The sequence below is a fragment of the Patagioenas fasciata genome, chromosome 5, assembly GCF_037038585.1.
Source record: "Patagioenas fasciata isolate bPatFas1 chromosome 5, bPatFas1.hap1, whole genome shotgun sequence".
Lineage (NCBI taxonomy): Eukaryota > Metazoa > Chordata > Aves > Columbiformes > Columbidae > Patagioenas > Patagioenas fasciata.
In genome coordinates, this window is record NC_092524.1 from 1,159,383 (window position 1) to 1,183,426 (window position 24,044).

Genomic DNA, 24,044 nt, shown 5'->3' on the forward strand with positions numbered 1-24,044 from the left:
CTAAGTGAAGTGAGGCCAATGCATAGCTCCTAGTTTCACTACCAGTGATCTTCACTTCAAATTCTGGCTGGAGATAAATTGTTGTCATCTGCTTGCTCAACAGATCGCTAACTAATGACTTGTATTACAGGAAGCAGTATTTGAGGCATTAACAGACTAAAAGACATTAGGTATTAAAGCTTGTTTATCAACACATTTAGCCCTATTCCTGAATATAAGATGATATAACCTTTACAAAGGGACTATAAAGAAGGCATTAGGTATGTGGAAAGGCAAAAAGAACACAGTTCAAAGCAAGAGGAGCAGCAAAGGATATGCAGACAGAATAGGAATGAAGATGCAGAAAGAATTTCCAGACCAGAATTCAGAGATGACACAGACAAACCAGAGAAAAATCAAATAGAACCATGGCAAGAGAATTTGAATAAATGAAAAAACACTTAGAGACAGTTTGGTTTTATAGGGAGAAAAAATGACAAGTGATACCATCTGCTACTCTCACTTTCATAAGTATGAGAAGTAAACCCCAAGTCTGAGAAGTTCCTCTATGCTTAAGGTACATAGCATCTTAGGTTTGGATCCTATAAAGTCTGTTCTCCTGAGTGAAATTAATACAAGCCTTTGAACTGGTTTCAATAATACAGTGCATAAAAGGTTAACTCAACTATCTGTCCACAAAACCTCCCACAAAAACCTGCAAGTGCTTCAGGACATGAGGCAAATTTAGACTTCAATGAGATTTCTGAAAGATGCTCAACCCAGTCAGTAACCCTAGAGCTTGCAAAAGTAACTAAAACACTTGCCTTGAGAAGCAAAAACATAAGTATGCATCTTTTCACTCATTACTTCATCTACTTTCTGATATGACAATCCTCCAGGAGAGCACGATCAAGTAGAATCATTCAGGTTGTGTGCATGTGTCCAGAAGTCCAGTGTGGTTATGAAAGCTGCCACCAAACGAGGGGCTTTTGTATCCAGCAGCCACCAACGGTTCCCAGGCAGGCAGCAGCACTCCAGCATGGACGCTAAATCAAGTCACTTGAAACCATCTGACAGCAATGTTTAATTATGACAGAGTTGCTACCAAAATACAACTTTATTGATGAAACACTGGTTAAAAGACCAACCAAACATAAGACAAAGAACTTCAGAGACTGCAGCATGAACTAGGTATTAAGCACGTTTTTAAGGAGCCATACAAAAAGAGGCAAGGGCAGTTATGACAATCACTTTTCTCTGGCAAACCGCTCAGACACAGGCTAGTTCATGTAGCAGGCTTAGGAGGTTATCTATGCACTGATGCAACATCAGCGTTCTTCAGCAAGTCCCATGTGAAGTATTGCAGAAACAACTACAATCACTGTTGATGTTTACATTTCAAAAAAGAAAGTTAACAACATATTCCTCTCTAGAATACAAAATGCATTGGTCCTCTATGAAATCACAGGAAGTTCCCCAAGAGTAAAGTTTCTCCCAGCGCAGCCAAGGATTCACAAAGACGTTCTTGGAAACAGCTGTCAAACATGTCACTTATTTCCTCTCTTAACTCCCTCAGCAGAGGCACTGTGGACTTACCATCTGCATTCAAAATTCTCCCAAAAAGTTTACTCCAGAAATCACTGTCACCAGTCCTAAAACAAACAGAGCAGTTTCAGTGAAATGGGAAGCACACGCGACACGTCTGTCACTATTTCCATCTATATTCAGCACTAAATGCCCTGTGAAAACCAAGTCTGAAATCATTCTTCCACTCACATGAGTAAATGTAAAGGAAAGGAGGGAATGTATTATCCACGTGGGCCCGTTCCTCTTTCACCAGTATGCTTCTGGAGAGTAACTGGACAGGTGTTTCCACAGGTCTGTCAAACCCACTGTTTGTACCGTTAGCCCGTCTGGTGTACCTGCCAGCTGCCAGCACGCACACTGAGCCAGTTAAAGGAGTTACCCAGAGCATTCTTTGAACCAACAAAACTGGCAGATCCCTTCCATGAATAAAGGGTACAGGCAAATCTTACTCCCCCATTTTCAACTTAAGTTCACAGGACAATATTAAAGAAAAGCTCCAAGAGAAATAAATTTTTCAAAATGTGGTTTACAACCAGTTTTGCTTTTTTTTTTTCCCCTTACCTTCCATCTGCCAGAGTTCTCATATAGACAACATTTCAGAGACAATTAATTGTAATAAATCTCCTCTCTCACAGACAGACCCACACACCATGAATAAAGAGGTGAAATGACTCAGTCTCAGGTAAGCGCTATCAGAGCTAACCCTTTGTTCTTTAGTCTCGCACTCAAGTCCATAGACTGCACGGCTTCTGACTACTGAAGCACTTTTCCCCCCCTCAAGTGAGGGGTTACCTTGGCTTTTGAACTAATTTTCCGACTGCTTTATGTATGTGACTCACAAAACAACTGCAGCCACAGTCTCCGAAGGAATCTGGCCTGTACTTCTGCATTTGTAACTTACATTTTCTGAAATAATGAAGTCATACACAACCTAACCAAAAAAAAGTGCAAGACTTGAGGCCATTTTCTTCATGGCCGTAGACAAGAGGCACAACAGAGTCTAAAGAGTTCTGAGTGACAGTTCAGATTGCCACAGCTCAGAGGTGGGCAATGTTAGAATGTCTGTCAGCAGAGAGCAAACGCCAGTCTCCGCCAATGATTTAGTTGCCTCTGCTTTTTCACCTTTTTATCTTTTTAGTATTTCTAAAACCAAGGCAGTATAACATACATATTTACTGCCAACCTATACATCACTGATATTCACCTCTTCGGAGGACAATCACCCTTGGTGATTTTGTTGTTCACAGCCTAGTCCTGTAACTGCAGTATGGTATATATATAGTGAGCTATAGCCTTGTAACCACTGGTGTCAGTAGTAGAAAAACATATATATGCCCAATAAAGAAAAAAGCATTTTTCCTCTTTACACAGTTTAAGGTGAGGGGGTTGTTTTGTTTTGTTTTTTTCAAAGGTTGAACACAACGAACTAGGAAGTATAAGTAATGCAGGTTGCTAGGGAACTGGGCAACTCCCAGGCTGGTAGCAGGTTTTCTTCAAGCAATGGTTATACAAGGACATTCACAGAGCGAGTGGAGCCAATACACCACGATCCTTAATGCAGACATCTCCAGTAACTTCTGTCATGAGCAGAGCGTTCTGGAAAATCTTACTGAGACACTAAGCCAGAAAATTCTGCAGGATGTGACTAACAAAATGGACACTTAGTCTAAGAACAAATAAAAGGGCAGATGAAGGCAGATTAGTCTTATACCCGTAATATGCGGCTAAAAGAGAGCAGGAGAAATTAATACCCAAGGACAAACAGCAGCTTCCAAAAGAAGCTGCTTGCACATGATCTTAAATTACAATTTTAAATTATTTTCCTTCTTGTTCATGTATACTGCTTCTGCAACTGTCACAGACAGAACCCTGCATTAGTGTCTTAGTAGCCTTTCAGCACAGCCAGAATGAAAAAAAGCAGAAAAACAAAATAATCTCCATTTCTAAAGCAACATGGTCATGTAGTTTTTTTCCTCGCCACCCACCCACTTAGAAACTCCCCCAGGCTCAGTTTATCAAGTGAGAGACTGAGTCTTGTCTGAAACAAAAGCAAAATCATCTTAACTGGACTGGTAAGCTCACAGTCAGCTTCAAATTGTTTCCTCCACAGCATTAAGGCTACTATCCAACAAACAAGTCTAGTAGCTTCAGAATTTGTCAACAACAAATTGGCAACAGCACTAAGTTCTGTATTCTAAGCTTTGAAGATGGTACCATTGAATGAAAGTGAAGGAAGTCATGAGTGTGTTCTTTCCTAGCAGCCTCCTCTGCAAAAGGACTTACTTTGATACATTTTGGCTGATTTTCCAGGTAGAATTCTCTTGACAGACCTGGATGTGATCCCCAAACAGCATCAGATGGACTATATCCGCAATGCCAACCAAGTCTACCTGCAATCACAACAAACGTCGAAGTTCAAATTCTGTCAACTTCTGCAAATCCACTACAGATTTCTACTGTTGGTGCTTTCAGACATTTAGGTCCAAATTTGTCTTTGCATCAGAACCTTCTGGAGACCTGCTAAGCACAAAACTTCAAGACGTGAAATTCTGGTCTTATTATAGATTCCTACACAAATACAGTAGTCACACACACTGAGCAGCTCCAACAGCGCTGCTCGTTCCTCCACTTAACGCCGAAGATGAAAAGTTCTCTTTATTCAGTATTTATTGATCAGAGCTTTCCACAGAGTTTGCAAAATATAAAACTTAAGAAAATGTAGATTTTTGCAAAGGAAACATGGAAACTAAGATGCCCTGCTAAATAGAGACTCACCTGATAAGGAAGAGAGCTTTTCACCAGAAGCTGTTGTCCATGAGGGGTCTGAGATATGGGAAAGCTGTGGGACAAATCTACTCGAGACTGTACTCTCAAATCTAGACTGTGAGAGAAATCCACTATCTTCAGAGCTCTTGTCATCTCATCCTTAGCAAAGGGATCACAGATCCTGAGCAGAGAAAGCAAATGAAGCATAAGACAATCCAACTTGTTTTAATCCAACTTCCCAGTGCAGTGCAGGTGAGCGTGCGCTATGCCAAGGCTCCCCTCTGATGGCGAGCTCCGGAACTGCTGCTGGAGGGACACCCCGCGGGAAGCAGCTGGAGCTGCCAGAGGATACTGGCCTCTCCAGAACAAGCAGTAGGGAACACTGAAGGGTTAATGATGACACTGGTTTGATATGTGTCACAGTTATCTGAGACACAGTTGGTGGAAGCAGAAAATAGTTCAATGTTTGGCACTTCTCCCTCTCCTTCAAGATCTCAGAATACTTTACACAAGAAATAATTAAGCTCTGTAATACTTTAATAAGCCTTTCTTAGTCCAGACACTCGGGAGGACAAACAGAAAGGGTTGTTGGGGTATCTGTACAAGCAACAATGTACTGTCAATCCAACAGTATCAACACATCACACTGCTCAGTACTATTCTTACATACTTGTGTGCTATCAGCATATTTTGTAATTTATACTGGGCACTAGTCCTAGGATAGCTTTTGCTGTCTAAAAAAACCCTAAACAACCCACCAACATTATCCTAACTTTTTGGCGTTTGGTTTGTATTCACACAGAGAAATCCAGCAGGCGACATCCAAGTCCATCAAGCCACTGTTAGATCAGGGATTTCCAAACTAGGATGTGTGCACCCTGAGGAATGTGCAAGACAATTCACCGGGACGTGTGAAGGAAATATTAGAACTTCAGTAGTACATGTATGTAATGTATAAATAAATTATTAATAACATATATTGGGGATGTGCCTGTTAGATAACCAAGTTCAAAATAAATTTAAAGTTAATAGCTATTATTTTTAACATATCCGTGAAGCCTAAGAACAGCCTTAGTGAATTTCTTTTAATGGAATTACAGCTGAACCATTAGTCATTCCAAAGTTAACATCTTCCCACACTTAGTTCACGGATCACATTCCAAGGAATATGTGACAATATGTGACTTCGTTAATACAAGATGGGAAAGAGCTTAAAGAAAACTGTTTAAGAGAGTGTCTGGGTATTCCAGTCCCACTTGCCCTTTGACTTCTCATTTCATGTTTTTCAGACACGTAAAACCAAAAGGTCAGTTATTTACTGGTATCCAGTTAGCTGTCCAGTGCATTGGTAAAGGAGAACATAGGCACAATAGCAAAAATATTTTGTTTAGCATAATATGTGTTACAACATCATTGCATACTATTTCTATAGAAATAAACAAGAGAAAGATTTATTCCTAAATAAACTGTTTTCGCTATTTTCAGAATCCAATGTAGCCTAAAAATAACGGACTGCAATATCAGTACCCCAAATAAAGAGGAGAAATAATAAAAGTGCAAGAGCTGTAGCTGAAATCATGCATTGTATGTCCTCCCATATTCATGCAAAGAGACAAACCTGTCTCCCAGAAAGAACACCTCTGGACTCAGATCTCCGTGGACAATCTCTGCTCTGTGGAGCTTCTCTACCACACTCAGAAGGTTGTGAACAACCAGCAGGATAACATCCTCTGGGATGGACTTACAGCCATGAATAACATCCTGAAAAGAGGGAATAAATATCTATCTATACGTCATTCTACCTCAGATAAATGAAATATTTATAGCTCACCCTTTTTTCTCTGTTCATCTGTATAGAGGTAACGGTCCTACCCTAAGTTCAGTATAATCAGATTTTGCCCTTGATCAGCCCAGCCAAAATTAAGAGAGCCATGAGCTCTTAAGAGACACTGCTATTCAGAAGTAGACAAAAGATCAGGAGGAGGAAATTAAATAGTGATTTCAGTCTTCAGTTCAATTTGTATCATATTGGTATGCAACAATTCAAAATGCACTTACAAGATTTTATTTAAAATGACCTTGCTATAGCAGACTGGAACTCATTGAAAGATGCCAAGTTAAACAAGAATTTTAGATGCAAACCTTGTTGTGGAAGAACATGTGGTTCTTGGCTCTGGTCATTTATCACTCAAGAACAAAAAAAAAGTGAAAAATTGGTTTGCCTCTGAGAAGCACATGATCTGCAAATGAGAAACAGGCTCTAAGGCTGTAACGGTCCTAATTTATATATAGATGAAATAAAAAAACCAGAGGAGCTAGATTACAGGATTAAACGTGTGAAGCTGTTTTCAGCAACGAACATAACTACACAGAAAACTCACTAATGGTAGCTACACAAGAGTTCATGTCTTTTACAATCGTACTTTGTTTATCTGTACTGACCCCAAGTGTGAGACGATTTATATCCCTGTGCAAGACAGCACAGCCGTCTTCATACAAGTAACAGCTGCAGTTCTCGCTGAAGCTTTGGTCAAAGTCAGTATTCAAACGCTCCTGTAACTGAAGCATGATATAAAAATCCCAAGGCACAGGCTGAGAATACACCTACAAGAAGGTACATTAGGAGAACATTTATTTTTGGAATAAAGCAAAAATCACTCAAGGAAGTAATTTTTCACACTCAAACTTTTAATCTATATCAACAATTAGAAAGAGGACTTGAAGTAGCAATCTTCAAGCACAGAATTCAGAGATTAAGACCAAACTTACTACCTTTTACTTCATATTGGCTGACATTTTAACATTTCGTACCACCACACATTACCTTTATTGCAAATCCCTTTGCATCCAACTGGGGAAAGTTAGCTGGAATGGCAAAAAACATCTTGTATTCGTCATTGGTCCAGTATTCCCATTTGATACAGTAAGTCTCATTTCCTGTCACAAAAGTTTACATTCATGAGCTGTCACAGCAAACATACAGGCCCAAGCTGTTCATTACTCCTCATCTACACCACATAAAACTGTTGAGGGTGAATATGAAGCATATTTCAGAGTAGTAAGAACACAAACAGATCCCTTGCACTGCAGGGTGTCTGGCAGACCCACCTAGCTCAACCTCCTTCTCAGACTCCATGGCAGGCAGAGCACAAGCCTCCAGGTGAAAATCCGGAGAAGCAGCCAGTGATTCTGGCATAGGATCGAAAAGCTTCTTACGCTGTTCAGTGGTCCATGAGAGCTGAGTTACATCGTCACCTAGGAAGACAAGTAGTAGAAATGTGAGCTGAAACCAGGTGTTAAGTCTCTGTGACTTGATTACAAGAAGTAGTCTGGATATTTGAAGTTTTCTGTCTGCACACTGATTTATTGCATTGCCTTTCAGCCAATTAATCTCTATCCAATAATTTCTTGTTCCGTGAAGTAAACATAGCACCTACCTTTGAAACTACCTTCTAGACCATCTCATCACGAGGTCTCAATGATTCTACTGTAGCTTCATGCATCTTTCACAAGAGACAAATCTCTGAATTACATTAGGTGGACCTGCACAGCCACAGCAGAACTGCAACTCATTTTGCAAATTAACACTCTTTTAAAATCTATGTCCAGAGCAAGTGATCAGGTTGTGATTTTTAAATAAAGTTTTATTGAAACTCTCTCCTTTGAATGCAGCAGGGGTTTTATGTAGGAAAAGGAAAACAAAACTGGAGTCCAACTCTGCTGCTCACTGCAATATTAAGAATTTAATGGTTTTTACCTCCTGGAAGACACACCAAATAACTACATCTAGGTCTGGGTTTATTTTCCTGCATAATAGGACACAGAGAAACATCATTCAATACATGCATTCATCTGTACAAAACCACAGTAGCCTGAAGAGAATTGATCTCAAACGATCAGCAGAGTAAAGCACAGCAGAACCAGATGGCTTCTACTGAATTCCTCTCCCCAGGACCACAGCTGGTAATGGGTGACAACATTTTAAGCTTTCCCAGTACAAAGGTAAGAACCAGAGTATCATTACCTACTGTTATATTTATTTGAAAAGCATTGCAGTAAGGTATTGAGAAGGAAGTAGTTCCATGAAAGTAGATGCAGAAAACATTGTAGTTTGAAGGCTAAATAGGTGTTCCAATATTTCACCATCACAAACCTACGAATTTTATTGGCATATTCTACAGGAATAAGCTGACAGACACCCACAGCAAGTTTCCGCTCCACGCAGCCTTAAGGAGTGCTCAGTAGAATTACTACATCAGGTTGAGAACTGCAGTTCAAAGGACATGTGCAGAGAGCAAGAAAAAAAAGCAATGGGAATGATCAAAAGTTTAAGAAAGTATCATTAAACCTCATTACTTCTACATTCTCTGCTTTAATACCTTAAATAACTTAACATCACCTTAATATGTACATCTTTTGGATGCTGACGTCATAATATACTGTATATCTCACTATGACTTCTGACAAGGGAGACACGAGTTTAGTCACAGCCGAAATAATGAGAAATACGCAGAAATCTGAGTAGAATTTAGGAAATACAGAAAAAGCACCAGTTTAACGTCAGATGCAAGTTATTCATTGTGAGCAAAACTCAGTTTAGTACTTACCAGTAATGTTTTCACTGATACCTCCAGAATCAGGAATCGTTTCAATGGGCAAGCTCTGAGCAAGTTCCAGTTTCTCAGGGATATGCAGGTATTTAATAGTAGATATTTGTGTAACAGAGGAAAGTGAAGATCCTGAGGAGACAGAAGAACCTGACGAGCGAGTATCTTCCAGGCTTGCTTCCATGATAGGGCTGCAAATAAAGTCATCAGCTATTCAGACTTTCAGAAGATACAGTGTCTAGATAACACCAGCTCCTTTCCCACCCTCAGCAGAAAACCAACAGCTATGTCAGAGCTTCCTTTTAGCTTCAATGATTGGTTCTACTCAGAATTTTAGTCTATGGATTAATTTGATCTTCTCTTATAGCAGTCATATTTGATGGAAGAGAAGACACAATGAATGCTTATTGCTCTAGTATCTACCAAAATTCAGACCTACGGTGCTTTTAAAACAGTGGAGGGCTGGGTGGGAAATAACTCTTGCTCTTCCTTCCTAATTATAATCAGCACGCTTTCCCAGGGAACTTGCCAAGTAAACACTTTCAGCATGGTATTCATGTTTACATACTAACAGTTAACATATCAAACTCAGTTCTAAATTGAGAAAACCCAATACAAGAGATACTTTTTCCTTTACAATTATAAAAGAGAAGCTTGTTTGCCAGTTTCTTCTCTCCCGCCTTTCTCCTCTGTAGAAGAAATCTAAGCCACAATCACCAGATGCATTTTGCATACTAAAATAACTACAGAACCACGTGAGTATAAAAGGAACTGATGATGCTACTTTTAATCTCTGGTTCCAAAGACAGAATGTGTTTATGAATTTCTTTTCACGTTATTTGGTAGAAAAAGCATGGAGTTAAAGTCCCGCAGCAGTAATGCTGAAAAGCCAAGTGGGTTTGCTGTTACCTCTTAAATCTGCTCAAGGCAAAATGGACCCAAGCCAGAGAAATGGCTGTCTTCAGTATATTCTGATCTCTGCAGAAAATTGCTTCTTCAGCAACAGAATAGTAAAACCACGAGCAAAGACACAGAGGAAAAAGGGCTTAAGAAGCTTTGTTGTTAATTACCTCAGTTTTTTTACACAAAGAGCTTCACTGTAGGCTCCCTCACAAACCAATGTTTCCTGATTCAGAGGTGCTGCCTTAGGTTCTGGACAATCTTCCTTCAGGAGAGCCTGTGAAAAAGCAGGAGCTGGGACTCTTGGAGCCAGTATCCCGTGAAAGGGCGTTGAGGCCAGGTGGGCAGCCCTAACAAAGTCACATGTGTCTTCTGGGTTGGCACAAAGGGTTTTGTTCTTGTAGGAGCCAGTCACAATTGCATCTTCACTCAAAGGTTCAATTCCATTCAGCTCATCCTGAAAAAAAATAAGAGATAGTGAAAAACCTGTAGATTTTTACGTCAATGTTTAAAAAATTTAAAGTTGAACATTTATCTCTCCCCTTTCTTCCACCTCACACCTTCCAACATGAATCTAACACTCATTCTTCATGTAGTCTACTTATATTGCTCATTCAGCTTGAGTAATTGAAACCTAACTGTAATATAGTTAACCTGTTCTAGCAGGCGGGTTAGACCAGGTGACCTCCAGAGGCCCCTTCCAACCCCAAGCATTCTGTGTCACAGTTACACACATTTTTCCCAAAGGAGAGAGAGTAGCTTTGTTACCCTCTGTTACCCTCTAGAGCACTGCAGAGTTGCCACGTTAAGGCTGTTGAAGGCTACCTAGTATCTACCATCCCAGAAGTGCGTTTCAGTTCAGCTCAAAGCATCTTACTAAAGTGCTTACTAAAATGTTGGGTGCTTAAGGCCCACAGAACACGGAAAGTAGCACTACGCAGTTATCCAGTCTGAATCTAAAACCTAATCAGCATGATGCTTACCATGCTTGGCCCTGCCAAGTATTTCATGCTGTAGGTGTACATAAAATCCTTCTCAGCTCAGAATAAAGTCCTTTCACTCAGCCAGTCTAAAGGTCTATCGTGATAAGCAATAACTAAGTCCTTTGGTGAGACAGCAACTATCACCTCTATTGAAAGTTTTGCAAACATCTGCAAAACTGCCACAAAGACATATAGCTTAGCAAGCAAGATACAAAGGTCTAAGGGAGTTAAGTGTAAGGCACTTCAGGGGAGGAACACAGGAGCTGAGATTCTTGTTTGGATGTGTGGCAAGAAACTGGAGTGGAACAGGAGGCAGTGTTTAAGAGTGCAGCTCTCCATCATACAAACTTTTTAAAGCTTGAGTGTGAGGAATCCTGGCCACTGATCAGTTGCTCAAAATCTGGAAGATTCCTTACTCTCACCTCCATATTGGCCACCTTAAAGCCTAATAAAAATATTAAATCTCCAGCGTAATTTAAACATCACCCAACTCAAGTATTGCCATGCCAGACACAAGTTTAGAATCCTTGCTTATCACACATCACATCAGCCCAACCAGTCTCACGCAGTTAAACAGCAAGACATTCTATGTTGGTTTCTCCTTGACAGGCGGTAAATGGGGTAAATAATGTCCTTACACAGGGTTCTGGTGGGATGTTCTCCTTTGCAGTTAGAGACTCTGAAGGTTTCCGAACAGCAAGAGGGCGACGGGCACTTTTCTGTGTGTGATCTGCAGAACAACTAAGATAAAGTTATATTCCATTAAATATTTATTAGAGTAGCTTCCAATCCTCAACTGAGATTCCCCTTAAGAGTTTAAGCCTGACAGTTTCAATCTAACACTTTCTACTACATAATTACCAGTAAACCGCAAGATATACAGCTCTCCAAAATTAACAAAGTTTATATAGCAGCTTAAATAGTTCTAGATTGAGGAGGAACAACAGGAAAGTATTTCTTCATCATGGACTTTCCAAGTAGAGTAAGGAAATACAACAACAAAAAAATACAAATATGAACAAAAAAACCCACCCCACATCCATCCAAGAAACAGTACTGTATTTCAGCTGCTACAGAAAGCGGTTTGATACTTCAGTGTTCACTCCCTCTGAAATCTAGGTCTTGAATAATTCTACCTTATATTCTGATTTCCCAAAGTAGAGGATTCATCAAATACAGAGAAAGACATAGCAGGATCTGGTGGAGGAAGGAGACGGACATCTGTAAAGAAAACCCAAGATGCTTTACTATATCAAGTTTCTCCACAACAGTGTATCCAATGCTATTTAAAACATTTAATACACAGTCTTAGAGATACCAGTCCTAGCAAGAAGTTACAGAACTGACATTTAAATAAATCTGTTTTAAAAGGCTTGGTTTAGTCATGTTAACAAACCACACTTTAATAACTTTTATGTTAGCCAGCTTCAGAATTCGTACCTTTTTTCCCAAGACTGGCCTCATCTCTCTGTTCCCCCTGTTCAGACTCAGAGTCTAAAAGCACATTTCCCCTTTGCATATCTGGGCATACAGCAAGAGACCGGATCACCCCTGTCAACAGTGACAGTAGTCAGTTCAGGTCAACAGTAAATTTCTTCAGCATGCGCCCTTCTCAACAACAACAGTGAATATATAATTTCTGATTGTATTCCTCTACCAAATCCTCTGAGGAAAAAGTACTTAAAACAGTATTAATCTTAGTGTTAAACTCTTTCACTCACTTTAGTAAGACTGCATATATGAAAGTGTGAAACATGCTTTTCAGTCACTAAAAGAAAGCTCTTCTTCTCAAAAGTGCTTTCAAATAGTGACAGTTCTCAGACCTCAGATGCTCATTCTTTTACTGAATATGGTTAAAGGCACTTCTAGCATGTTCTCATTTTCATTCTCCTAATCCACCCAGACTTTTGAGTTTAGTTTGTTGCAGTCTTGCTATTCATATAAAAGAACACTTCCCTTTAACACTGCCTTCTCCTTAATGGTAAAAAAATTAAACACTTACCCTCAGAACAAAATGGTTTAGGTAGCTGAGCATCTTCAGAGGCCTGGAATTCACTGTGAAAAAGATACAAACTTGTTTCTTGTAATTTACACATGTTAACAAAACATAAGTAAACTTGGTCAAAAAGGCAAGCCAAGCTGACACTTGCTACTTGTACGACGCTAAGATCCCTCAGAAAAATAATCAAAAATATATCGGGATCGATTACAGATCCTGGTTCCAGGCTGATGCTGAGGGGTATATCCCACTCTGCCTATCTGTTAGCGAGCCATGTCACTCATAATTAATTATCCCCACAAGTTCTCTCACTGCTGACAAAGAAAAACCTGTATTACCTTTGCAACAGATGCTGCTTCTCCCCAACTTCTGTTGCACTGGAAGAAGTAACTCCTTGCAGTCCCAAAGGTGGTGAGGCTTCTGTTCTATCTGTTGGCTGTAGAAACAAAACCATATTTTGGTTCTACAGTGATGGACTCACAAGCCATGCAACAAGGTTCAACAAACATGATGATAATGCTGCGTAGGTTGTTAAAGCCCCCATGGATTAATAGCCATCTTTAGCCATTTTTATTTGTACTTAATTTACACACATGAAAATAAAGTCCATTCTTATCGCTTAGTGTAGTTAAAATGCATAATTTTACTCTTTGCAACCATATGTAACTTTCACAGATTTTAGGTGTACTGCAACTACTGAAGACATAGGTAAGAAGTTACACAGCTCACATCAAATTCACCCCACCTTGTATTTCCTTATTTAAAATATTTACTCTAAGGCCTTGTTTTGGAAATGAGGATGGAGGGGAGAGAGAACGACAGAAAACAGACTTTATTAGCCCAACTGATTAAGCTGGAAAAAGGAAAAGCTTTAAAATAATTAACTTCTACTTGTTATTTGCAACCTATAAGAAAACTGGAGTTTAAACATTGCTAGGCAAGCAATGACAGACCAGAGTGTGCTTGTGTGAAGGATACTCTGCTCAGAAAAGGAAAAATCTAATACCTTGGAGTCTTTGATTCACATTCCTACAGTGAGAGGATATGAACTGGGGGCAGGTCGGGGAGAAGAAAATAAATATTTCTCTGAGCATTCATTTACTGGTTGATGTATGCATAAAATAGACAAAATCATCCTTTCAACAAGTTTAAGAAAGGTTAGCTAAAGAAAAACAGATGTAGTTCCTCCTTTGGTATTTTACTTAAAATAGTAGCTACTTGTACAAGCACAGTTAAATGAGGACAGTACCTGTTCAAGTGGTTGTTGCTGCTTGTCCTCCTCTTTCTCCAATTTCTTCTCCAGCTCCTCAATTCTCCTTTGTATTTCTTCCCTCTTCTGTGCTAGGGCCTGCATCTCCTCTAAGGGAGAGAAGCTTTTAAGGCACGATGCATATTTCACATGCAATCTGTGGCTGAAACCTAAGTTATTTGTAAGGGGGCTAAAACCTCTGGTCTTCTTTCCCCATTTCATGGTTTACATGTAAAGCTGTCAGGTATGTTACTTTCTCTATACCTCAGAGAAGTTCAATAACTATTCCAGTAGAAAAAGAAAAGTAGCTGCAATAACAGACAGCTGTATACTGATAAAAAGCATAATTTTATGATTTTATCTCCAAGTCTTACATCATCCCATTTTGAAGCATACCTTCGGTTTTCTTTTTTGTTTTCTTTCTGTAGACTTCAGCTCGGATCTCTTCCAAAGAAAATTCTTCGACTCCAGCATAAACTTTATCTTTACAGTACATCACCAACTCTTTCTTTTCTTGAGTATCCTGCTGATGATTTTGCACTCGCTGTAGTGGGTCCTCCTCTTTCTCAGGTTTGCGAGCACTTAAAACACGGTTTATACTGGGCTCGATTTTGCAGGGAGTCCTGAAAAAACATGCAATTATTACTTTGATTATACATACTTCACTGTAACACAGAAAAGCAAGCATAGGAGAAAAAATAGCTCATTTCAGAATCAAGTTGTGGAATATTGTAAAGACGTTCTGTCCCTTTGACACAAAAAAGAAACAAAAAAAATGGAATGATAGCACGTAAGGGGCAAGCATACCAACTCAGAATTGTGTAACAAAAACAAACCCAAGCGTTAATAAGGCCCATTCAACAACAAGTACAATTCTTATGATACTCTGAATTGCTGTGCATTCTGCAACAGGATCTATGTATGCTTGGGCTCCATCAGCCTGTGTGTGACAAGGGTGACATGCTGAGTGACAGGAATGAAGTGCCTCATTACAAAACAAACACACACCTCCATCCCTGTGCAGTGAAAGGAGACAGTACCAGTCTATTTCTTAACTTGCAAGTGCTTTTTGAATGTGCTACATTGCTCATTTCAGGAGAGAGAAACCAGAATTTGTACAGTTTTACAGATGCCAGTAATCCAGATGACTCCAGCAATTTTCTGTACCTCAATAAAAGATGATCTGAACAACTGACCTTAAAAAAAGGTGTTAACTGTGCTCTGGGGAAACAGTTCAACAGCAAACAGAGTGCACAGTTCTGAGACATCTGTTTTGTTTTGCAGGTGAATTTGGGAAATGAGGCAAAGAGGTGCTCCTCATGGCTGGGATTTCTAAAGCTTCTTTTGTGAAGGTGGAGGCTTGTTACCAAGATCACTACAGGGTCCTTCTCTGGATGAAAATGGATGGCATGATTTGCATCATGTTTGCTGAGTTTAAATGTAACACTTTCAGACTTGATTTGGTTTACAACTTTGGTATCAGGAGAAAATGAAGTCAAAGGCAGAAAAAAAATCTGCTTTTAAACTTTCAACTACATAGAATAAAACTGCCTACAAACTCTATGCTCAAGTTGCTTACAGCTAATTTAGCATGATGTTCAATTCCCACTCACTTCATCCTTTTCCCTGGTATAAAAGGATGCTGCCTTCTGTAAGTAATGAGTCTTTGAGAGACCAGCACGTCAAGAGCTTTAATTCTACGGCACCACTGACTTCCAGGAGCAAGAAATAGTCTTATTGCTTAAAGAGAAATTTAATTTTTACATACTCTTAAACTAAAGCATGGTGTGTCCTTGGTCAGAGTGATTCCGCAGTCCACATGCAACATACAAAACCCACACGAAAAATCCATGCTGTTTGCCACCTTTCAACACTCCTTGATTATGTGCAATTCAGAGCCATGGAAGCTGTTGGCAATATCAAACATTCTTTTCCACTTCTGTCTTAGGAGGAGCCTACGCATTCTGTGGCCATCATTAGTCATGGAAAAAGAAAGGTCAGCAGCTTTGCAAAATAACCTATTTTCCTCTGGTCTGACAAAACAGCAGGATAAATCTCCTGGGATTTATCAGCATTTCAGTGAGCACTGTACAAGCAGGAAGATAATTTCAGGCAAAACAGCACACTCCTCCATGACCTAAGGAACACCGTTGTCATGGAAACTTTGATAGCTTGTTTCAGAATAAAACTCCAGATAGATGGAGCACAGACTTCCCAATATAGAGGAAAACAGCAGTAAATCTGTCTCAATTCAGAGCTGCTTTCATAGTTAACAGCATCCTAAGAGAGGTAATTGTGGTTTTGTGTAAACACATCGAGTTAAGCTATTCAACTAATTAGCATATATAAATATGATGTAGGCTCCCAAATAATGAGCAGCGATAGTCAAACACTTCCCACATCCTTACGCATTCTCCACTAGAGCCTCTGCTATCAAGCTGAAGAACTAAGAGCTTCCAGGTTGACAGATTTCTAATTTTTTGTAGCTATAGAGGCTTGGCTACTTGGCAAAATGAGTCAGAATCTTACAAAGCAGCTTTGATAATCTCAAACGCAGACCCCATTTTAAACTGAAGCAAAGACTCACATGACTTGCTGCTGAGCCGACTCTTCCACATACGGGGTGAAATTGGGCAGCGGGCAGGGCACTTCTACACCAGAATTTGCACTGCTGCGAGGACGCTGAGGAAGGAGAAGTCAATGTTAACAGCTTAAAGATTCATTTTTAGACTCCATATTCCTCTATACTCTGAATATCCCTCTTCCCAGTGTTTGGCTCATTTATAGTTTGCTATTTAAAAAGTTAAACCTGAAACTTTTTCAAGATTAATGTATAGAATGAATTCTGTTCTGATCCATAAACTGTTACAGACCATCAGCTGAGAACCGGTACCTAAAAAAGCAAGACATGCTCCTCCTGTGTCCTGATTAGTACCTAGTTTTTGTTATTCTGAGGCAATGCTGGTCAAGCTGGGTATTCTAGTCACCCCTCTTGTTTGTTTTCCAAAAATGCTATAGTCCTAATTTTTCAACCAAGACTGTCCCAGTTCTATGATATTATTCCTTCTGCTGTCCACCAAGATCTTCCAGACTTCTCAATTTTCCTCTCAGAGGTCATTCCAATACAACAAAAATCCCTTAACTGCTCCTGAGGGCTATTATTTAAGAGAAGACAAATGGAATTTAGTCTGACAACACGTTATCCTCATCTGCCTATTTGAAATTCCCCTAGAATCTTAAGCAGAAGTAGTTAAATAGTGGGGATATTTCACAAACTGGCTTCTCTTTTCCACCATTTTTCAAACTGTTTACTTATCTATCTTCACACTGGCACTAAAAGAAAAACCTCTTTCCTCTGCGCAGCTTTTACTATCTCAAGGCGCACACAAGAGGTTATTCTCTCACTGTAATACAAGGCAGAATAAGCACCACACTTCACTGGAGGGGAATTAAACATCCTTAACTCTTCTGCTAGTTGCAGATTTTTTAATTAAATCTAATGAATTTCATTAAAGGGGAACAGAAAGAACACTAAGGACAGACATTAAAAGAATACGAAAGTATTTGGGGACCAGAATGAATGTGTTAAGCAGACCAAAGCGAGGCAACTGATAAGCAGAAGTTTTATATTAATAATTCCTCCTCCTCACTCTTCACAGCTAAATTAAACCTGTGATTTTCCGAACTTTTCCATTCACTTAATCAAATTGCTTTGTATCTGGTACTAATTATTCCTGGAGTTTCCATGAATTTCAGCCTATTTTCTTGCCTCCTCTAATCCTAATTTTTGTTTCTAAGCTTCTCAATATAGAACTTGTTATAAGTCTAAAATATTTTCATCACCTGATCACTTTCTTTTTTCCCCTCTAATCTACAAAGAGCAGGGGGACAATGAGAGGTAGCTAAGGACCTATGAAACAAACTTGATTTCATAGGATTAATTTTCTCCAGATAATATCTTGAACCACTTCTCTAGAACGGCTTAAGCACGTGTAGTACAGCTGACTTTATTCGTGTCTCCAGCACTGGTTTAAACTATTGGAACCTACTTTCTGTCATCCTATTGTCAGGATAAATACTCCATTGATACAGTAGTTCAATTCTTTTGATCTCCGCTGTTCTATTTTCCTCACAAGTACTTCAAAATAGGCTTGCAGAATGCTGTACATGCCTTATTTTCATAAAATAAGCAACAAGTTCTTCCTCCTGGTTGTATTCTATCATATCAATTTAACTCTTGTTTTTCTTACAGAACTAACTAATACCTGGCTTCTCTCCCTTTCTTTGACTAGTGTTTTCCCTCTCATATTCTTTTTCTGCTCTCCAAACAGTTTGGCAGGCCATCTCTACCAATTTTTCTGGTTAACAAGAATTCTAATTTCTTGATTGAAGAACTCTAAAGAGTTTTAAAACTTATCCTAGCAAGATCAGCTTGCTAAACCTGAATAGGTTGCACATGGCCAGAGACTCTTTAGGAAGATCTGTAGTTACAAATAGACACAAACCCAAGGCAAGGGAAAAGTACAACCTTTGTCCCAAAGATTAGAAGTCATCGCCTCACACACACTTTCCTCTTTTGCCAGTCCACTTTGAGACTCCTTACCCTGCCAGAGTTCCAAGGTCCTGCACTTAGTTCATTCTCCTTGGCTCTCGGAACTGGCGGTGCTGCCCACGGCTGTGGGGTAAGTACGGGAATCTCCGGTCCAGAAGCTGAAGCTGAATTTTCATCAAATACAGCAAAACTTGGGTTGTTTGAAAGCTGCTGAGAAGTACGAGCCTGGAAGCTTCTGTTTTGGTTTGTGGCTGCAAGCAAAAAGATTTATGCAAATTAACCTTTACATTATCACACTCAAGTGTAAATTCCACAACAAAAATATGTAACTCTTCCAGTAATAATATGTGGTTTATGCAACTGAATGTACCTTTCAGTGCATCTCCTACACGACTAATTGGGGCTCTCACTTTTTTCTTCCCCCTGCCTTTTAGATCTGCCAGTGAGCTTCTCTGAGGTTCTGCAGCTCCCAGAAGACCCATATCTGTTTCATCAGAACTTTCCTCAAGTCCAAGCAGTGTCTGTCGAGAAACACGGGTCTGAAACTGCCTGAGAAAAACATCGAAGAAGTCAGCATAAAATTCACCATACCAGGTATTCACTGAATCACACAGGACTACTCTGAATTCATCCCTTCAGCTGGAAACTTACCTGTGATAGGACTGGAGTTTGTCCAAAGGCTCAGCCTTGCGCTGAAGACCTTCTTGGAATATCTGATCCGCTTTCTTAAAATTTCCTCTAGCCTCAAGTACTTCTGCCCATGTGATGTAGAGTAGTGCCAGATTTGTGCCAATTTCCTGGCTATGTAGGTAACTGTACAGATCCAAGGGCTCATTACAACAATCTCCCTGAAACAACCAAAGTATTTCAGTACTCACATTGGACTAAAAAGGATTCCAAGTCCCTGTCCGCTTTTTGATGCCTCCTGCAAGAGGGATCCCATTGATTTCAATACGAGTCTTACAGGCGCAGCTGTAAAGCCAGGACATGCAATTGTATTGTGTCTCACAGTGCACAAGGTAAAGGAAAGAAACTCAATAGGAAAAGAATAATAATGAGACAAACCCCTGACTGCATGTATACATTTGTCAATATTGTTACTAATCCCTTAATTATAGCCTATCTAGTCCAAGTCAGTCATTTCTTAGATTTTTTTTTTTTAATCTGAGATAATTCAATGATCGAACTATGTCATATTAGTATTCCTGAGAATAGTCATTTTAGCTTTAGATAATGGACAACATATTTCTTATCAGTTTTGGAACTAGTAAATCAGCTCAAGAAGCTAAACCTGGAGAGAAGCTGCTTTAAGAAGATGAGAACAACAAAAACTTGGGCCCAGATTAATAACTATTACTTTCTGATTGCTTCACATTTAATAGCATGCATCTGTGAATTCAGAACTTTTTTTTTTTCATTTCAAGCATTTCTTGTTGCCTTTTAGCAGCAAGGCTCAGCTGAAGTTGGGTTTTGGCCCTCTAATTTTCTCCTTGCATCACCTCACAGAATTCTTGTATTCCTCTTGAAAGGCTTGTCCCCTCCTTCCAAATTCTCTTTTTATTCCTAAGCTCCAGCTTTGTTCCTGTGGGTTCACCTTGTGGCTGCTCCTGCCCCCTCAGGTTTCCTTCCATGAAGGGCAACCAACCTTCCAACCCAGAAGGTCAAGATCAAGTTGAGGATCTTTGCAGCGGCTACAGAGTCCCCCAGGCTCCAGTGGGACTATGAACTCATGACCACATGTCTACTAGATCACAGTTCTACCCACTGTGCTATGGAGCCTCCTCAATTAAATCTTCCTTTAAATCACTTGATTATCTCCTTAAAATAATCCAACTCTACTCATTCGCACTAGCTTTTCCAAAACGAAACTTATGGAGTTTGTAGCTGTCCAAACTGAATAATCCTAAAAAAGGTCCGAAATCCTTTTGAAAATGTGGAGTAGGTAACATGTTTGCAGAGAGATACTTCTAATATTGCACCAGTTGTACAACATATTTTGTGACTCTTGTTACAAACAACTGTGCAAATACCATGATGAGTACCAAGAAAAGCAGCACAGAAGACACATTCACCGAACACTCACAAACTTGAGCCAGAGGTTAAGATAGCGGGGGTCCTGGTAGTATCGACGCTGTTCATTAAGTGCTTTCACTGCCCTTTCCAATATTGCTGAGAGATTACTCTCCTTTCCACCTTGGGGGAAGGTTTGCTCTGTCCACTTTATGTACCTAGGGATGGAATATATTCACAGGAAGTCAGTTCCGAATAAAATACAAGGATTCTATTTCTGTACAATGTAAGGAGACAAAAAAAAAAAAAAAATCAGGCAGAGTATTGAAATATCAATTCTATAACAGTTTTTTTTAATAATATGTTATCTTTTAATTAGTTTCTTATTAAATTATAGTAGCTTGTAGAAGGATATCTGACCTTTCCATTCTTTCCTTTGAAATAAAAGGACACTTACCGATCCCAGACATCCAGTGGATCATCTCCAGAGTAAAATCGGATTTCTGATTCAAACTCCCTAAAAAGAAAAGAATATCATAGAATGAATCATCTTGGTTGGAAGAGACCCTCAGGATCATCAACCTAACTCTAGTCCCTAAGAACCTCATCTAAACGCCTTTTAAACCCCTCCAGGGATGGTGACTCCAATGCCTGACAACCCTTTTCCAGGAATATTTTTTTCCTAATATCCAATCTAAACCTTCCCTGGCACAACTTGAGGCCATTTCCCCTTGTCCTGTCACTTGCTACTTTGGAGAAGAGACCAACACCCTCCATGCTACAACCTCCTTTCAGGTAGTTGCCTACAACTAGCAACAAGGTCTCCCCTCAGCCTCCATCCAATAAATACAAGTACATAACTGTAAAGATGTTTTCTACAATGTAAACTAAGGCAATTGCTCTCACTCATACGATTTTGTAGATTTACTTAAAACAAAAAAAAAGGTCAGGTTAGTATATATTTAGACTTGAACTTTTACTGAGACCAGAAGAATCAAGAGCTTTTGCACTCTTCTTCAAAAACGAAAGTGCTAGGAAATGTATCATTATTTAGCAAGAACAGATATGCATCTTTCCGAAGGATATTTCCAAGAATTTCCACTAGCCCAAAGCTAATATGGACCCCTTTGAAAGAACACTTGCTGCATTATGAAAAGTTATTAGCAGACAGATATATCACAAAATTAAATTTTTGTATGAAACGCCCCTTATTTAAGTATAGAAGGAGGTTGGAATACACGCACAGGATGACAGAAAAGGCCGATGATCAGACAACTACAGAAGTGTACCAGAGAGCACAGTGAAGACACATCTAAGTGGCCACACTGACAGTCGCCATCACCTTGTCTCAATCTTCAACTCCTGTGCATCATTCCATACCTACAACATGAAGACTTCACCCTCAGGCAGCACTTCGAGAAAGAAAACAACCTTGCAGCCTGAGTTAGACAAGAACATTAGCCTGGGTTTGGCAGTGGCTCCAACTTCATCCTGCAGCGCTCCCCAGGCAGCCCTTTGCTCTTGGGAGGCTCTGCTCAACCATTACACCTCACAAACATAACGAGTCAAGTTGGACAAACCATCCTGCAGAGCCCAGTACAATAACAATTCCATGGCACTGCATTAAAAAAAATTCAGATAGAGCTGATAAGCACTGGTTCAGTAAGCACTGGGCAGCTGTTCATAGGTCCTGCCGACTTCATATGAAATCACCCAGGTGGTTTGGCATGACAAGACACACAGAGATACCTGTGCCTACGTTACGATAGCAGGAAGTATTTGTCTCCTGAGAAATACCTTGCTTCAATAGACTATCATAGGAAAGACAAAAAAAACCCCAAACCTCTTATCTTTATAAATTATGTGAGTAGATTTAAAAGCACAAGCAAATCTCCCTGGTGTTTGCTGTTTAAAAGCTCCATTGCTAACCTGAAAATTGTAGTGTATGCCATACAGCACCCACACCAAGTAGCCCTAAATACCTGGGCTGTGATAGCAGCATAGACATCAGTTACTAAACCTCTGTTGTTTTCTGCTTTTTTTAATGCCTATGAGATTAGTACAGTTAACTATGACATAGAAAAGTTGACGAGGAGGCAGGAAGACAAGGGGAAAGGAGGTGTCCAAACATTGCTCACTGCTTTTTGAGCTGAACAGCAGTGTGGATGGCGGTGTCCTGCTGAGCCAGCGCTTCCTGCAAGGTGGACATGACACGGCCCTGCCGAAGGGGCTGCACGTTCTCTTTGCTCAGCTCCCACTCGTCATTGCAGTCCTGTGACATGACAGCCTCTCCTTTCAATTCTACATTAACAACAAAAACAACAGGAAACTGACCTGAAACCTGACAGAACTGGCTTTCATTAGCCGACCCACCACACTTTCTGTGTGGCCATAAGCACACCGTTCAGTTCCCCAACTTTTAGAGGGAATTTCTCCTCCACGATAATCACATATATATTAAAAGAGCAATTCTTTACAATCAGAAATCTGAGGGAACAAAGGCTACTAAAATCACGCTGTTTCCCTCCCCACCTGCGTAGTCCCTCACTCCTCCCAATCCGCAGCCTCCCCTCAGGTGGCGAGCGGCCAACTCCGGCCGAGGGCCCCTCGGCAGCACCGCACTCCGAGTCAGGCCCCCCTGGCTCTTCAGCTCCGAGTCGCAGCGGGCTGGTGAGACTGTGCCTCAGGGCTCCCCGCTCACGCAGGGCCAGAGGAGAAGCCGCTTCCCAGGGGTTCCAGAACGGCGGCTGGTCCCCGGGACGCACCTCCGGCCGCTCTCCCCTCACGCCGGGTAAGTTTCGCCACACTTTCCCGTCAGCAGCCAGCGGGAAGAGCGAGGTTCCCCTCAGCCCGCGCCGCCCGCCAAAACCCGCAGCCACACGCACCCAGCGCAGCCGCCTCAGGTCCCTCGCGAGCGCCGTTAACGGCAGCGCTGCCTCAGCCCGTGCAAAAATTCAAACGCCAACGGCCGCCAGCCTCCTCCCCATTGGCCGCCCCCTTCGCCACGCCACGCCTGATTGGCTCCGCCCTCAACCGGCCGTGCCGCCCCGGTGCATCAGGGGATAGGGGGGAGGGGGGGCGGGGGGCTCACCTGAGGCTGCGCGCGCCGCCCGCGTGCAGCAAGCGGAGTACACGATTAATTTTCTAATTAATGACGTTGTGGTTGATCCCGTCTAACAAGCAGCTGTCTCCACAAGGAACATTGCCGCGTCCTGTTCCTGCTCGCGTGTGCCCCCATCATTTCCCTCGCTCAGCTCTGATGCTCCTCTGACCCCCCAGTGGCTCTGCTGGTGACCCGACCCTGCTCGTTTCTCCGGGTTATTTCTCTGTCTGAAAAACACAAATACATATCTTGCTTTTTCTGAGGGGAACAACTAGCCTTTGTTATCACAGAAAAGCTCACTTTTCAGGT

General features: G+C 40.7%; 1 protein-coding gene across 5 annotated transcripts; it reads right to left on the reverse strand.

The window, feature by feature from the left end:
• Positions 1 to 1,077: 1,077 nt before the first annotated feature.
• Positions 1,078 to 23,944, reverse strand: BUB1B (BUB1 mitotic checkpoint serine/threonine kinase B). 5 transcript variants are annotated; one of them, XM_071808700.1, is made up of 24 exons: positions 23,724 to 23,944; positions 22,771 to 22,933; positions 21,090 to 21,149; positions 20,706 to 20,850; positions 19,274 to 19,470; positions 18,993 to 19,171; positions 18,674 to 18,873; positions 16,658 to 16,752; positions 14,467 to 14,693; positions 14,071 to 14,180; positions 13,160 to 13,257; positions 12,825 to 12,877; positions 12,263 to 12,373; positions 11,959 to 12,043; positions 11,461 to 11,563; positions 10,010 to 10,296; positions 8,940 to 9,130; positions 7,441 to 7,587; positions 7,157 to 7,269; positions 6,775 to 6,936; positions 5,951 to 6,093; positions 4,342 to 4,513; positions 3,850 to 3,956; positions 1,078 to 1,631 (listed from the first exon to the last, which is right to left on the reverse strand). In XM_071808700.1, the coding sequence occupies exons 2-24, from the start codon at positions 22,911 to 22,913 to the stop codon at positions 1,442 to 1,444; spliced, it is 3,318 nt and encodes a 1,105-aa protein (XP_071664801.1). In that variant the 5' UTR covers positions 22,914 to 22,933; positions 23,724 to 23,944; the 3' UTR covers positions 1,078 to 1,441. The 5 variants fall into 5 exon arrangements, with proteins under 5 accessions (XP_071664801.1, XP_065694980.1, XP_065694981.1 ...); XM_065838908.2 differs by lacking the exon at positions 23,724 to 23,944 and adding an exon at positions 23,518 to 23,625; XM_065838909.2 differs by lacking the exon at positions 23,724 to 23,944 and adding an exon at positions 23,398 to 23,537.
• Between the last annotated feature and the right edge of the window lie 100 nt (positions 23,945 to 24,044).